This window comes from Opisthocomus hoazin, chromosome 2 (assembly GCF_030867145.1).
Source record: "Opisthocomus hoazin isolate bOpiHoa1 chromosome 2, bOpiHoa1.hap1, whole genome shotgun sequence".
Taxonomy (NCBI): domain Eukaryota; kingdom Metazoa; phylum Chordata; class Aves; order Opisthocomiformes; family Opisthocomidae; genus Opisthocomus; species Opisthocomus hoazin.
Genome location: NC_134415.1, coordinates 5,888,409 through 5,905,150, shown reverse-complemented (window position 1 = coordinate 5,905,150; position 16,742 = coordinate 5,888,409). Strand labels below are relative to the sequence as shown.

The window sequence follows — 16,742 nt, the reverse complement described above, 5'->3', positions numbered from 1 at the left end:
GTCCATAACATGACAAAACTTGGATGGTCTTGAAAAAACCACTTCTGAATTCATTGTGTAGTCAGTAGGTGCCTGGGAAAGCAGCAGCACCTGAAGTGCTTCTGTGTTTTCTGGGAGCGGGGCCCTCTTTCCCCCTGCAACCCTGCTGCTGCCAGCTCCTTGGAGAGGAACACCACCTCCCTTCCCTTCCACCTGTCCTTCTGCACCGAGGGCTGGATGGAGCTGCCTGGGTCTGTTGGAGGAGGTGGCTTCAGAAGTTAATGCTTTGAAAAAGCTGAAGCAAGGGGGCAGATGTTGCTTCAGACTGTTGGGCAACTCAGACTGAATTCACGCTTGACCCATCTCCCCCATTCTTTGTATTCAGGGAGGTACCTCACAGCCCAAAAGTACACAGCTCCTGTAAGGCCTTAAAAAATGAATGCTATTATAAAAAACATGATTACTTTGTGCAGCTCACTTGTATTATATTCTATATGCTGAAAGAATTAACACTATAAAAATCTCAAATACATTGTAAATCCAGGAAGTACATACCCCAGGTCCCTTTGATTTACTGTAGAACCAGCAGTAGCCAGAGCTTCAGTGGAGCCAGCCTTTAGCAGCTTCACTTTTCCTCTTTGCAAGATTGTACTTGTTCTTAGTGATACAGCTTCCTGTTTTCTCCTGCTACCCTCTTCCAAAGTTCTAAAATCAGATTCCCAAGAGCTTCAGCACGCACAGCGCTTCAGGCAGCTGTGATATTTGCAGCGCTGGTTTTTTTTCCCTGGTTGGTGGTAGAAAAAGCCAGTCAGACTGGGAAGGGGTTAAGAAGGAAGAGAGGGGACAAGCTCAGCTCTCAGCTGGACTCCTGCCTGTAACCTAGCCTGTTACCCAGGCAGTCACTGCAGGAACCTGTCACTCCTCTTCAGGCAGGAGGACATGGGATAAGCAGCAGCCACGAGGCCGCATGCAGAGACAACAGCTCCCGGTAATGGGAAGCCCAAGATGCCAGCAGCCATGGTACAAGCAGTCACGGCACTTGGTGTCACTCATTTTATTCACATACACAAGTTGACACTACATTATTAAATACAGACAATAGAGAAGCATTAAAAACAAACACTGTTTAAAAACTTTAAAAAACACATATTGCTTCAAGCTTAGATGGTATTTCCCTATAGTTTTTAAAGTGAATTCAGTGCTAACAACAGCTGAGGCAGCTTCCCATTCACTTGTACCCCTGATTTTGCAGGGGCTACTGTCAAGGTGTTGAATCAGGCTCCATGTATGGCTTTGCTGCTGAGTGCACAAACTGAGCTGGACAATGAACTGGAATCTCCAGGTCACCACACGTAAGGCCCTCAGATCGCTAGCTTCTGGCCCCTACCCCAGTAAAAAAAATAAAGCCAGAGGCCTTTATAGTTCAGTGGCACTGCATTATACCATTAACAAAAACCAAACAGAACAGATATACTTCCCTACATGTTAAAAATCTGATTAAAGTGTGCATTTGCTACCTGGATAAAATTCTTCCCAAAAATTCAGCTCTGTCCCTCAGTTTTCTTCAGATTGGCTCTAAGTTTAGCTACGACCTCGACTGTCTCGGCTCCCAGTGAAAGCGTCTGTAATTCATAGTTGCAGAGATGTGACTGAGCAGGCATGCTACTGTATTTCACAGAGACACTCTTAAAGCAGTTTTCACTGTAACACTTTACACTGTAAACACCAGCCTTCACAACACTATAGTTAAGTTGCAGCATTACACATTGTAAGAGTCTCGTTTCACTTAGCTAAGTACTTTCAGAAACAAAAAGGAATGCACAGTTACTTTAACAAAGACTTTGGACAACCAAGTATGTGCGGTGTTCTTACAAAGTTTTACTTCTAAAACAGGAGTGAGAAGTGTTCGTTGCTTGGCTGAATTCAGAGTCCCTGCAAGACAAACTTCAGAGCTTCCTTAACTGACAGGGTGACATTTGCTAGGTTTTCCATTTTTTTTAATCAGTCCAATTTGATGCAAACCAGCCACCTCCTGTAAGAATCTACGGAATAGAGTTAAAGCTTTTACACCTGAAAAGTTCTGCTTTCCAAGTCCCTGGGCTTTTCATTTGTTAACTTCGAAACACCAGAATAACCATTTTCCAGACTTCAGCCTGGCACATGCCAAGTACTCTGCCTCTATGCCGTGACCAGAACTCTACTATTGCACATCGCCTTAGTGACCCTGCTAGCCTTCTTTAGTCAGGCAATGGCCAGACGCAGGAAGGCCCCCTGATCTGCACAGATTTGCCCCTCGCTTCAGGCATTACATCACCAAGATAGTATCAACATAGCACCCAGGATTATTTGTAGCCACAGACCATTTGAAAAAGCCCAACAGTGACTCTCGTGACCTGGTTAGTGTCACTGCTATCTTCTAGCAGACTCTCGGTGGGGAACAGCTCTTGACCAGACAAGGGTAAGAACTGGATCATTTCCTCAGTACATAGCAGCCTCGATGCTCTTTGTTGAGGATTCTCCAACAGGCTTGCTCAGGTGTTCTGCAGAGCATGAGATGGGTTATGTTTGGTACCCAGTATCTGAGGCAGAAGACGTTTACGCCTTCTGTAATTACTGGAAAGACCAATATCTAATGGGAGATCCATCTTAGCCAAAAACGGGTCCTTACGGCAGGCGCCCAGTCACCTTGGCTCCTCCGTGCCCAGTGGGAAGAGCGTGCAGCAGAAGCTGGCTGTCTCAGCACGGCACGGCGAGTCCTGCCCCACAGGAGACTGTTCAATGCCACAAAGCGCACTGAGGGCGCAGCCCCTCTGCTGCAGTTACGAGCTGGAGGTGCACACACCGTTCTGGGCTACAGGAGCAGGCCGAGTTTCTACTGAATAAGGCTGTTAAACACTACCCAGCTAGGGCTTGGACGCTGCTGGTCAAAGCTAGGGTGGTTCTGAATTGAAACAGCATCAGAAGCAACTTCAGCTTATTTACAGCAGCTATTTGAGGAGGAAAACACAGCATAAAAGGAAATTAAGAGAATCTCACATGGAATAAAGGCATCCTCTGGAATAGTTTGCCTCATTTTTGGGCACTGTTTTAAAGTTGTAGGAAGTTCTAGCCTGCGGTTTACTTCAAAGTTGGAATACCGTAATTTTGCTGTGTATAAAACATACTTAATCATACTTTGCATTCCCAGATGTAGAAGCTGTAAAATCTCTAGTAGGTATCCTGAACAAGAGTCGTCTGGTTCTTTATAGCTGTATGCTTAAAAGACAGGTAAAAAAAAAAATCAGCTAATTTCATGGATGCTAGGACATCTTAGTGAGATGTAAACTGAGAGTAATGCAGCCTTTACTGATGTAATGTGATTTACACCAGGAGGCAGCAGGGCTTGGTCCCTCTGCATGATTACTTTCTTTCAATAACCTCTGCAGTTAAACTTTCCACTAAGCACATAACTCTGTTGCAGTTCTGGAGTCTGCTTACTCACTGAGACTGTGGAATGAAGCTAAGACTAGCGCAGGTTTCTGCTGCAGAAGTGCAAGTGTGCTTCCTGGGAGGAGGTGTCCAGTCTGGAAAACACAAGCTTCAAAATCGTTAAGCCGAGGTAACCAACGTACGTAACTAACACACAACACAATGGAACAAAGCTTTGAAGCTCACCACTACAGCAATAATCTGCCTAAAGCTTAGTTATCAAACTGAAAAAATGAATTTACAGCAGCTTGAGGGAACAAAAGCACTCAGAATATCACGAACAATGAAGCACAGCCTTACTGCGTAGAAGCAGGACCTACAAAGTGAGAGTGTTCCAACTCCATTCTATGTTCTTGTTTACTACAGGGCACACCTCTCCTCCTCCGCCTAGCCCTGGCACCCCTACAGCAAGGAGTCCTGCACCAATTTGGAGAGGCAGAAAGCTGCTCAGGGCTTCATCTACAAGTTCTAGCAACATGATTTTCCAGTTTGAAACCTTTCAGGGTGTATTGTACACCATCACCACATGGAATGCATATTGCACTCTGACCCCCTCTGAGCATAATATATTTTTACATGTTAAAAATAGACTTCACCAGACAGGAGCCAGCCCTCTCCTTCAGTAAATGCGTTTATACGATTAAGCACAGAGAAAGTGTGACCACGAGCTTAACGCAGCGGTACAGCTCGATACTGGTAGAACAAGCAACTGCTTATTGAGCAGCAGCTATCAGGTCATGATTGTCTACATCGGTTATTTGGTACAGCAGGCACAGCGACAGCAAAACAATCCTGCAGCTGTTTCTTGCCCTGAAAATTAGTAGTTTATTCTAATGACCTTAGAAACAGCAATAAAAGTTAGCATTAGCAGATTCACTAATCAAACAAGGTTTTTTTGAACGTTCCTATATACAGACAATACTTGGTATTTGCCTGCCTAAAGCATCTACATTTATTAGTGCTGTTTGCCAGACCCACTGGCTTTCCTGTTGCCTGTCTTAATATACTTATTTTGGTAAAAGTATTAAATCAAATAGTACTATAAATACAAAGGCACCTCCATCACCCCTTTAAAGTCTTTCCCCAACACCACCTCCCCATGACTTGGGCTTCTAAAATAAGGGACGATATTATTTGCGACCAAGATCAAAAAAGTGTTTGCTTTGACTCCCTGTATGCTGAGTCTCCCCCCTCCCACCCCTAAAACAAGTCAACTGAAGTATTAGAAAAATTCCCAAAAGGGGAACTGTTTAAAAGTTTGGGTAGCTATATCTAAAAGCCTCTTCAAATGTTATGGCTCCAGCAACGCACCCCACTGTGAGGTAGGTAGCCAAGATAAAAATACCGTAACAAATGTTTGTGAACAGCTGGAAACTCCCTATAAAAACCTTGCATAAAGTAGTTTGGTTCCTTGCACCAGTGTCCTGATATGCGTCACTTCTTCTGAAGATGCCCAAGGGAATCCAAATTCACCGAGCCCTCGCCGAGTAGCATCTCATGTACTCTGTCATCCAAGGGTTATCTGGCGGGGAGGGCTTTATTCGCCAAGCTTTCTCCGCTTCTGCTGAGCGCACTCGCCTCTGAGAAAGCTTCCTTTTCTCCACTTGCCTCCTGTTCTTCGCTCGCAGAGCAGATTCGTGAATCTAAGGGACCAGAATGAGCATTACAGCAGGAAAACAGCTTAGGAACCTCCCAGGAAAGCCGAGGGTCACTTTGTGTCTGTCCCAGTCCCCCTCCTGAAGAAACACGGTTTACTAGCAAGACTATAATTTCTTCTGTAATTTCTACCACTAACAGAAGCACAGAAATTTTTTATTGAAAATGGCTCAAGTTCTATTCTGCATGATCTTTTGCACTATTAAACGATTCCAGAAACCTTTAATGTTTCTCAGTCTTACTCTGACATATTCTAAAAACCTCAATTCTCCTATTTCTACCATTTTAAATTCTTAAACATCTCTCAATATGCCCAAGCATCCCTTAAAACCTAAGCCACAGGAGTAAGACCAATCCCTAGAGACTGAAGAACTTAATTTTGACAGGATGCTGCAGGCACACCTACATATATTTTTATATAAGTTATCATATTTTCCCCAAATTTAATCTTAGGAGCCAACTTTTATGCTTGCTTGCGTCTCCAGATTTAAAACTCCATCTCCCTTCTCAGTTAGGGGAGGGTAACACCTTTCAACCACTGAAGAACAGTAGCCTAGCCAGGCAGTAGGTAGTCAGGTCCCACTTAGGGAAAAGCACTATGTAATCGGAAGGGTTTCAGAAGCAGCCTGCCCATTCACTCCAAACTCAAGACCTGATCTTAGGGATTCTGTAACTCTCTCCAGCATAAGAAACGTCAGAAGTCTTAGAAAGTACAACTATCTCTGCTCAAGTCAGACGTCAGCCTCAGTTGGGCTTCAACACAAAGCTCCACTCGACTACTTCCACCCCTGACCGAAGCTTATCAACCCAGTAACAGCATCCACCATCGGGAAGGGCAGCTTCTTTCAGGAGCTGCAAGGCCCAAGTTCCTCATTTCCCTCAGAGCTGTCCAGGAAGGAAGAGGCTATGCTTCCAACCCCTTCCAAAACAGCCCCTCCGAAGTCAGCTCTAGCTTATACATCAAGACCACCACCCACCTTAATCCTCAGACACCTTGGGTCACAGATTCAGACTCGACATTGGCAGTAAGATAAAGACAAGATGCTGGCAGGGATACGTTAATGATTATGTTCTACCAGCCTAGGCAAGCTACAGAAAAGAAAGAAACAGGTGTGTTGCAACACTCCAACCTTAGCGGTTCTTGCTAAGCCAGGAAACAGACCCCACTACAGCAGAATCCTGGTGCTGTCCGTGACCATAGGAATTTTATTTGTGCCATTTTGCTAATATTTACATCAACTCTGCAATCCATCAGCCATCCCATAGGCCACTCTGCTGTCGGCAAAAAGCTCCCAGCTGGCAGCCTGCTAGACAGACATTTTAGCAGCAAAGCAGTCACAGCTCCTCGGCGAGGCTCCTCTCCCTGGGGAGTGCCCCAGCAAAAGTCACTCCTTCACAGCGCCAGCGCTACCCCAGTGTTCATATACCTGCCTGCTGTGGGATGCCTGGGGCTAACTGCCTGCTGCTTTTCTCTTGTTTTCGTGAGGTTCAGAATGCAGAAATACATTTCTAACAGCCAGTATTGCTGGTAGCACTGTAACAGCCAGAAACAAGATAGCAAAGTTTTAATCAGAACTTGCAAGTATTAGTCAAACATGGGAAGTTTCAAAAACGATGAACAGTTAAGAGCTGGGCGTGTCAAACCGCTTCAGGTTCATTGCTGGAATTTTTTTTTTTTTTTAATATAATTTATTGCTGAATCTCCAAGCACTCAAATAAAGGCATCCCCGAGAAGTTTTACCTAGATATTGGACATATCCAGGCACTAAGTAGTCACTGCCCCTTCATGAAACAGAAGCTTTTACTTACTTCATTTGCTGAAGCAGAAGCACAGACATTGTGAGTTTTCTGGCTTCCAGTATCCGTCTGTCTTTCTCCCCACCCATACAGAGCAAACGGGTGTTTGTTCTCCTTTGGTGCATCTGTCTTTTGAGGACTTTTGGCTGATCTCCGCTCATTACGACTGGACAAGGCGCTTCGACTCGGACGTCGTCCTGTACGGCTGGTTTTGTCTGCTTCCTTTACAGAATTGTGTTCTACAGTTTTTTCTTGCTCTTCCTTCTGCTGCTTTTCTTGATCTTCTCTTTCTTTCTCTAAAGAGAAAAAAACAACAACGAAGTGATGCTTTGAGCGCCCAATGACAACATATTAATGTCTGATTTGCACAGCCTCTCTTCAAACATCTCTGAAGCTGCAGTTTTTTCAGAAATAGAAGTCATTACTTCCTTAGCAACAGATGTATACCCTGCTTAAATGCCTTCCTTCTTTCCTTAGTGACTACAGTATTTCCAAGCCCATCCCTCTGCACATTGGCTCTCGCACACGTAAACACGCCTTTCACTAGCGAGGCTACAGATAACCAGTAGCTCCAGGCAGCGTTTGAAAGACTGTTTCCAGTAATCTTCTGTCTTCACTGTTTCATCCCCCCATCTTTCAGACAGCGAACAGATGGACTGCTGAACGCCATGTCGATGCTGCCAGCCAGTCAGAGATGAAGTCTGATAAGAGTATCTGCAATATTAAATCCCTCATATTATGAGCTTCCACTGAAAGAAAAGAGTGATTCATTTTCAAGCTCCCTGATTATAGATATGTCTTGATTATGGTTTTCTGTTTACGGGGGAGAGGGGAGTATGAAGCAAAGAGTTACAAGGTGATAGACATCCCCCTTGCTATCTGCTCTGTGAAGCAGGTTTTACATTCAAAGTACCACGCTCTATAGGCAACACTCTCTGAGGCTCATTTCCCCCCCCACGCTTTTTAAACCTTCCGTAACAAGGGCCCAGCGTTTGTGCTCCAGGCATTGTTTATGTAGAGCAGGGTTTGCGAGGGAGAATTTAAAGCCTGTATCATTTTTAATTTGCAGATGCAGATTAACAGTGAAGGCTGAATCAGCATTATGTAAGATACTAAATAATAAAAACACAGCGAAAACAAACTGCTTCATCAGATACAATCTTCTTGCATTACAGAGCTATGGAGGAACCAGTTTTCCTTTGTTCATGGTGCCTCACAGCCAGCAGTTCTTGACATCTTCTGCATATAACTTACATACCAAAGTTTGGGTCTCAGACTTCAGATGAAGGAAGCCAGTATCTGGCATAGCACTGCAATAATTCTTGAATCTAAGAGAAAGGCTGATAAGAAAGTCATGCCTTACAATAAGGTTCTAAGTTGCTTTGAATAAGTCTGGTTTACAACATCATGAAATATAGTCAAGCGAGTGCCCATGGATATTGACTGGAAAAGAACAGCCAAAGGTTCTTCCCAACATTGAGGTCTGTATGGTGTTACCAACTGGTGACAAGAGGTCTTAAACTACCCTATTAATACTAATCTAAACTAATATCTTTATTGGTGACCCTCAGTGAGTTTGCAAATGACACCAAGCTGGGCGGGAGTGTTGATCTGCTCAAGGGCAGGAAGACTCTGCAGAGGGATCTGGACAGGCTGGATCGATGGGCTGAGGTCAACTGTGTGAGGTTCAACAAGGCCAAGTGCCAGGTCCTGCCACTGGGTCACAACAACCCCACGCAACGCTGCAGACTTGGGGAGCAATGGCTGGAAAGCTGCCTGGCGGAGAAGGACCTGGGGGTGCTGGTCGACAGCCGGCTGAACAGGAGCCAGCAGTGTGCCCAGGTGGCCAAGAAGGCCAACGGCATCCTGGCTTGGATCAGGAATGGTGTGGCCAGCAGGAGCAGGGAGGGGATCGTGCCCCTGTACTCAGCACTGGTGAGGCCGCACCTGGAGTGCTGTGTTCAGTTCTGGGCCCCTCACCACAAGAAGGACATTGAGGGGCTGGAGGGTGTCCAGAGAAGGGCAGCGAGGCTGGGGAGGGGTCTGGAGAACAAGTCTGGTGAGGAGCAGCTGAGGGAGCTGGGGCTGTTCAGTCTGGAGAAGAGGAGGCTGGCTGAGGGGAGACCTTATCCCTCTCTACAGCTCCCTGAAAGGAGGTTGTGGTGAGGCGGGTGTTGGTCTCTTCTCCCAGGTAACCAGCAATAGGACGAGAGGCAACGGCCTCAAGTTGCATCAGGGGAGGTTCAGATTGGATATCAGGACAAATTTCTTCACTGCAAGAGTGGTCAGGCATTGGACCAGGCTGCCCAGAGCAGTGGTGGAGTCCCCATCCCTGGAGGGGTTCAAAAAACATGTGGATGGGGCACTTCAGGACATGGTTTAGTGGTGGACTTCAGTGCCATGTTAATGGTTGGACTCAATCTTAAAGGTCTTTTCCCACCTATGGTTCTATGTTTCTGTAGTGATTCTAATCAAATACACTGCTTACAGTACGTTAATGGAATACGACTTTGGAAAAAAGTAAATACACAGAACCCTGTTTTAGTTCTCCATCCTGCAAATCTTCAACAGTGTCACGGGCAAGTTGGAGGTGTAGGCTAAACATTGAACATGACCCCTAAGCACTGGGGGGACAAGCAGACCTTGTGATCTGAAGTCTCTGTGACTTATACCAACCATGCCTTTTATGTAAAAGACAACTAAAGCCTTTTATTAGCCTAACAGCATAGCTGTCCACTAGTAAGCAATTCCCTTCAACTGCCCACCTTTGAGCATTAGATGCTCAGACACACACCACAATATATTCACACTCTGCTGACATAGATGTGCTGAACTTGCAAGTTTTCTGCCACACCATCCATTCCTGGTTGTGGTAGGGACCAGCTGCAAGCTGCCCCTGTTCCAAGTGCTACCAGCATACACTGGTGTGTACGGAGGGAATTCCTCCACTGGCATAGGAGGAGCTCATCTAGTTTAAGGCTTGCTTCCATATTGAGAGGTTGACCACAACCAACTGCAACAAATGTTACTCAAGTGTCTTAATTAAAAGCTTGCCAATCCTGTGACAAAATATCTATAATCCTTGCTACTTGTTATGATTTAGCTCGTCAAGCAAGTACATCTCCAATCTGACACTGGTTTAATTTCGCTTCTGCATCCATCCAGCTCTGATGAAATGGAAGTCACCTGCCTGGCACACTGGTTAAGCACCCGTTTACTCTTGCACTCACTTGGCACTTGCAGGATGAAGACACCAAGGCTTGCCACTGCCCCAGCATTCCCACAAGATGAGCCTCATGCTCTCTCTTGCTAGCTGCTGGCCTTGCCAGCACATTTTCTACTTGCTGTCAACCAGCCCAGAGGCCCTGGTGCTGGGCCCTGTTCAGGCCAGGCTTCCAGGGTGTGCAGGTGCAGTGTTCAGCTACAGGTGAGACTGCAGTACAGCTGAGCATGTAGGTAAGAGCAGCCAGCAGCGTTAAAGCATTTGGAGCCATATTTGTTAAGAATTTAGTTGAGTGTCCCCACAAAACAACCAAGAAGAGTAGTCAAGGCCAAGGGAGTGACAGCGTGAGAACAAAAGATGGCCAGATGAATTTCACACATCTGAGTATCGGGTGCACACAGCTTTGGTTATGATAGCCAAGGCTGGATAAAAAGCAGGGAGCAGTGACCTTAACGTGGTAAAAGAGCAGTGTCCTGGGCTCCGGGACACACCACTTCACCTGTAACAAGGCAGCTCATTCATCACAGCCACAACAGGCAGCACACAGCTATCCCCTCACAAAGCACGATCCACACATCTCTCTACAGAGCCCACTCCTCAGGGACTGGCTAGGCTCATTATCAGAAGGAAGCGCTGTTTTGAAAAAAATAAAAAACCAAAGGGGGACATATTGCTGACAATTGTGAACACAGGAGTGCTTTTATTTCAGGAAGCTGTTCCATCCTCCGTTCAAGGGAAAATGGCATCTTCCTTCTCTACAAAGGAGAATGGAGCAACACTGAGTTCACGCGCCGCAGAGGTGGCATTTAGAGACTGTATAAATACAGAAAGGAGTGGGCACTCTGCAATTGCCTGGATACTCCAGCTTTAAGATGCTACTTCAAGGCAACAGCCATGCCTGGGGATGCTGCTCACTAGGATATAGCTCCAGCTGGTGCAGAAATGATTGAGCCAGCTTGTCCCAAAATAGCAATAAAAGCATATGGGTAAATGGCACACAGAGTCCTGTGCACAGTCTTACAGTAATTGCTCTATGCCAAAGCACACTACAGCACCTTATCAGCACCTGCTAGTAGAGCAGGTATTTCCACTAATTCACTCCTACAGTGCATTTACACTGAACTCAGCTGGTGAAGGCACAAGGCAGACATCTTTAATGGTTATTTGTGCCTTTTATTTAAAACTATAGTTAATAGGCCAAGCCATTTTGTTAGGCACCCCTTTTCACAGGAAGGTAGAAAAGCAGCAGCTGATAGCAGGGAAGGAGTTAGACCCAGCTGCCCAGGGAACAGCATTACAGGGATTAGACAGGAGAGGGGAAAAAGCTAGGAACATTTAAAACGGCATCATGGATGCTAAGCAGAGCACCGCGGACAGGAGGGGATTAAGTGCTTAGCAGGCAGAACAAGGCTGCCAGGCCCACCCAGTATGGCTGTTGGAAGCTCCTGCCCAGGAGAGCTCACCTAACCCTGCTGCACTGCCCAGCTTGCCAACTCCCCTTCAGGGCTCAAGCCGGAGGAGCTCCAGAGGAGCATGCTGCATGCTCTGCGGCACAGACTGAGCTCCCATTCCAAATGCTCTGCTGACGTACTGGAAGCATCAACAACCTTCTGATCAGACCCACAGGGCCAAGGGGCCAACAGTATTATCTCCACACAGAGATGTTTGCTCCTTACAGCACTACCTTAGGTTCAGGAGAAGCGCTTTGTGCTTCAGGCTGCCATGGGCAGAACTCGGAGCCTCCCGCTTTAGTACAAACACCTCTCCAAACAGGGCAGGTCTCCAAGGCCTCTTGGAGGGGGCATACATCAGCTGTGGATATAAACTGACCAGGTAGTAAGTAGTTACTACAGCTGAGGCAGATGGCAACATCATTGCTTCAAGACAGACCTTGTACGAGGCAGTATTTGAGCTACCAGCAACACAGCAGCTCAGAGCTAATTAGACTCGCACAAGCTTCATCCGCAGCGGAGTTCAGAAAGCAATGACTGGCTTGGCTTGAGAGCAAAGCTTGTTTCCATCCAAAAGAAAAAAAAAAAAACAAGGAGCAGCTTTGAATCACAGCACTATAAACCCCTAAACTGACACTGCTGCCTTCCTCCCGCACCACAAGCTTCTCCTCCCCATGTTTGTCCAGCAAACACACCCGCACCTGGCAGACAAGATCAGGGAACGAGTTTGAAATTGGATCTTCTGCCAAGCTGCATTAATCCAGATCAGTCACTTCCCAACTACTGTGTGGCAACTGCTTTGCTACCAGCTTGTCACTGCTGCCGTTTCAGACCTCTGCACAAAAACGCTGCAGGCGAAAGGGCAACAAGGACTGAAAGATGCCTTTATCTCACACGTGTGTGCGACACCATCATTTCACAAGCAACAGGTCTGACAGCAGTGCTGCTGCCAAGAGCTCCTGTCTTCCACTTACCAGCGCACTGGGTGCCGTTGACAGTTTTGAGGATGTGACAACTAGACCAGCTGATTTAGGTCAAGATTTTGTTGGATTATGTTTAAAGCACATCTGTGCCTGGGCACGTTCTACAGAACAGTCACACAAACAGTTGCTGCAAGTGAAGAGCCAGAAGAAACTAACCCAAAGTGGCCACCAAGCACGCCTTAGTATCACCTGGCTACAGCTTAAGCATGAGATAGCATGTAGGACAAAAGCATTTAGTCAGCGCATCTCAGGTGTTGACACTGGTAGCACCTTAGACCAACACTACTAAACCCTGAAGGCAAGCTGCACACATCAGCTTTCTCTGCACAGAACCCCAGCACGGCAGGGGTTGGAAGGGACCTCTGTGGATCACCCAGTCCAACCCCCTGCCGAAGCAGGGTCACCCAGAGCAGACTGCACAGGACCTTGTCCAGGCAGGGTTTGAATATCTCCAGAGAAGGAGACTCCACAGCCCTTCTGGGCAGCCTGGGCCAGGGCTCCATCACCCTCAAAGTGAAGTTCTTCCTCATGTTCAGCTGGAACTTCCTCTGCTTCAGTTTGTGCCCATTGCCCCTTGTCCTGTCGCTGGGCACCACTGAAAAGAGTCTGGCCCCATCCTCTTGACATCCACCCTTGAGATATTTATAAACATTTCTAAGGTCCCCTGGCAGCCTTCTCTTCTCCAGGCTGAACAAGCCCAGCTCCCTCAGCTTTTCCTCGTAGGAGAGATGCTCCAGTCCCCTCATCATCTTTGTAGCCCTCCTCTGACTCTCTCCAGTAGCACACACCAGAAGCATTTACAAACTGCTTTACAAATGCACACAGACTCATTTTAACAAGGGAAAGAAACCACCATGGCCACGCACACCATCATGCACTGGCTTGCCCTCAGACACCACACGAGTGCTGGCCAAACACTCGGCCACAAGCACTGTCGATACCACTCCGCCAGAAATGAGGTTCCCCTCAGAACAGAGGGAAGTGGCCGTAGCCAGGTAATAACCAGGATGCTACAGCGTGTAGGTGGATGTCAGATTCAGAAGACAAAAGATATCATCGACGTGAGCACACTCAGCTACCCCCACAGCACTTCAGTGTAATTAAGTCCTTCCAGAAAAAAAGCAGTTGAATAATGGAAGATTTGTGGAGTGGTAGTTCCCATGTTGTTATCTCCTCCACACATTTTAATTAGCCAGCCACTAAGCAAAAGAAAAATACAGCCTTACAATTGTCTAATACTGAATGAGTCACTTGCATATCTATTGGCCTGTACACTAATATACAGTAAATTTCCACTAAATCCAGCTGCCTAAGCAGAGTTGTTTCCAGTCCTTTTGCTAAGGACTTAGCAAAGCTCTTAAATACTTGCAGAACTTACAAAAATGTTTATCCTAAGCCACTTGGCAAAAAGAAATTAATGTCAGGGACAGACTTTTCTCCCATTATAAGCCAGATCTCCTCCCAGATAGGAGTCAGAGAGAGCAGCAGGGAGCAGGCCAGGGACCGAGCAGCACGCCTCGGCCAGCAGCCTCTAGCCTTGGCAACTGCCAGTCCCATCTAGGTGGTAGCAGACTACCTGCTCTACCCACTGGCTCAGCGAGCAGAAAGAAATTTTCCGGTCCCTACCGTGACTGCCCAAGGCTGGCACGTGTTCAAACTGCATCAGAAAAGGTAGAAGTGCCAAGTTCCACACGCAGCTTCAACAGCTTCCACCCTTCTCTCACTAGAAGCCAAGCTTTAGACTGCCCATCAGGACACATCACCTCATCCCACGCAACCATTCCCTCATCTTCTGTAGTTCCTTCATGCTTCTTCTCACTGAGATGCTACGTATTGACTCCTTCCACACATACTCCCCAGTCTAACTTTCTCTGAGGAGAGCAGTATCAGACCCACTCATACTTTTGCACCCTGGTTAGCCAGGGTGCTTCCATCACTGCCCAGCTTTGGGGTGTCAGAGCGCATTATCCTTGCAGCCAGCAGCTGTGTGCACCCTACATGGGGTGGGGTCCCACAGGCCCACCCAGCCATGAGGAAGGCTGCAGCTCCCTGCCAAGCCCCACTCCACGAGCACGCTCTGAAACACCGGGCCTCTTAGAGACAGGACAGCACAGCTACAGCTTTTGTATGATGCGGTGTTCTTAAGGGCAACAAATGCAGTTTAGACTTGAATATCAGAATACACATCATTCTGGTAAGCTCAGGCCCCAAGGGACACTGAAACAGATTAATTAGGCATAGGAACAGACTGCCCAGGGCAGTGGTGGAGTCAACTTGTCATCCACCAGCACTCCCAGGTCCCTCTCCACAGAGCTGCTCTCCAGCAGGTCAGCCCCAGCCTGTACTGATGCATGGGGTTGTTCCTCCCCAGGTGCAGGACCCTGCATTTGCCTTTGTTGAACCTCATCAGGTTCCTCTCTGCCCAACTCTCCAGCCTGTCCAGGTCGTGCTGAATGGCAGCACAGCCTTCTGGTGTATCTACTGCGTTATCCATGCTCGGCTGCGAAGCCAAGACCCAGCCTCAGGCAGCGCGAAGAACCGAGCGACCGCTGCCATGCGCGGATCCGGGGAAGCCATCGCGCTAAGCGCCGGCCCGGCTCTCCGCTTCTGCCCAGCGAACCGGCTTATGTAAGGGCAGGGATGCTCCGCTCCCATGGCAACGCTTTACATCAGCGGCCGTGACTCAGGCGGGGAGCCGGGGCCCTTCGAAGAGCCGCCTCCGATGCGGGGGATCCCATCGACGAGCCCGCGGCCGGGCCCAGGGAGCGCTTCGGGGTGGGGGGGGGGGTTCGCCGCCCCCGAGCCTCCCTGCACGCCAGGCCTGGAGGGTCCCGGGCGGGAAGTCCCGAACCGCCATGCCCGCCCTCCGTCCGGCACCGCCGGGCCGGGGAGCGGCACCTCACGCCGCCCGGAGGCGGCCATCTTTGACGCCCCCTCAGAGGAGCGGCACGGCCCCGAGCTCACCGGAGATACCCCCCCCGCCGCCATTACCTACCGGGGCTGGCCCGTCCCGCCTCGCTCACCGCCGCCGCCTCCTCCTCCTCGTCCTGTGCGGCCGCGGGCGGTGAGGGTGACCCGGCCGTGCTGCTGCCGCCGCCGCCGCCCTGCTCCCAGCCGTCCCACAGCCACGGCCGGTGCGCCTGCTCCAGGAGGCGGCGGCTGAGGCGGTAGCGCAGCAGCTCCAGGTAGCAGGCGCCGCACGACTCCCACTGCGGCTCCTTGAACCGCTTCATGTACTCCGTCTTCACCCGCCGCGCCGGCACCACCATGGCGGACGGATCGGGATCGGCCTCCCCCCACACCTCCCGCTGCAACGTTTAAATCCAAACAGCGGCGCCCGGCCCGCCCCCGCCCGCCCTGCTCCGACCGCACCGCCTTCCCCCCCGCCCGCCATTTCTCCCCATCCAAACAGAGGCGCCCGGCCACGCCCCGCTCCGATAGCACCGCCCCCCCCGCCATTTCTGAGGAGAGCGCACAGCGCCAGCACGGGGTTGACGTGCTGCCCCTGAGTGCAGCGGCCCCGGTGCCGCTTCCCCGGCACCGGCTGAGGCGAGGAAGCCGCCCGGGCTCGCCGCTGAGGCGGCCGAGGAGCACAGCCTCGTTCCCCACCGCCATGAGCCCTCGCTGGGCGCCTCCCGCGCTCCCTTCCCCGCGCTCCGGGGCACCGCACCGAGTCCCGCCCGTCCCTCACGACCGTCGCGGGGGCGGCGGTGCCAGCGGCGAGACCTCCGCCAGCCCCGGCCCGGCGGGCTGCGAGGGAGCTGCGCACCGGCTCCGCCGCCGCGCCGACACACGGGGGCACTGCCGGGTTTGCAGAGGCGGCCGCGCGAAAACACTTCGGGATTTTTTTTGTTTTATTTTTTTAAATACGGAGGCAAACAGTGATTTTGCCTTGCCTGGTGCCTTCCTGAACTGGCACGAATGCGCTGGTGAGGCCGCACCTCGAGTGCTGTGTTCAGTTCTGGGCCCCTCACCACAAGAAGGACACTGAGGGGCTGGAGCGTGTCCGGAGAAGGGCAGCGAGGCTGGGGAGGGGTCTGGAGAACAAGTCTGGTGAGGAGGGGCTGAGGGAGCTGGGGCTGTTCAGTCTGGAGAAGAGGAGGCTGAGGGGAGACGTTATCGCTCTCTACAGCTCCCTGAAAGGAGGTTGTTGTGGGGTGGGGCTTGGTCTCTTCTCCCAGGTAA

General features: G+C 49.4%; 1 protein-coding gene across 1 annotated transcript; it reads right to left on the bottom strand.

The window, feature by feature from the left end:
• Nucleotides 1-1,020: 1,020 nt before the first annotated feature.
• Nucleotides 1,021-15,878, bottom strand: CCSAP (centriole, cilia and spindle associated protein). Its single transcript, XM_075412148.1, has 3 exons — nt 15,553-15,878; nt 6,913-7,196; nt 1,021-5,090 (listed from the first exon to the last, which is right to left on the bottom strand). Exons 1-3 carry the CDS (start codon nt 15,824-15,826, stop codon nt 4,917-4,919), a joined length of 732 nt encoding a protein of 243 aa, XP_075268263.1. The 5' UTR covers nt 15,827-15,878; the 3' UTR covers nt 1,021-4,916.
• Nucleotides 15,879-16,742: the final 864 nt, after the last annotated feature.

Bases quoted from the DNA above. Each gene is read 5' to 3' on its own strand.
- CCSAP (XM_075412148.1), bottom strand. From the start codon at position 15,826: ATGGTGGTGCCGGCGCGGCGGGTGAAGACGGAGTACATGAAGCGGTTC. The intron at 7,197-15,552 runs GTAGGTAATGGC...TTTTCTCTTTAG, and splicing joins GGCGGGACGGGCCAGCCCCG to AGAAAGAAAGAGAAGATCAA. The intron at 5,091-6,912 runs GTAAGTAAAAGC...CTGGTCCCTTAG, and splicing joins CTTCTGCTTCAGCAAATGAA to ATTCACGAATCTGCTCTGCG.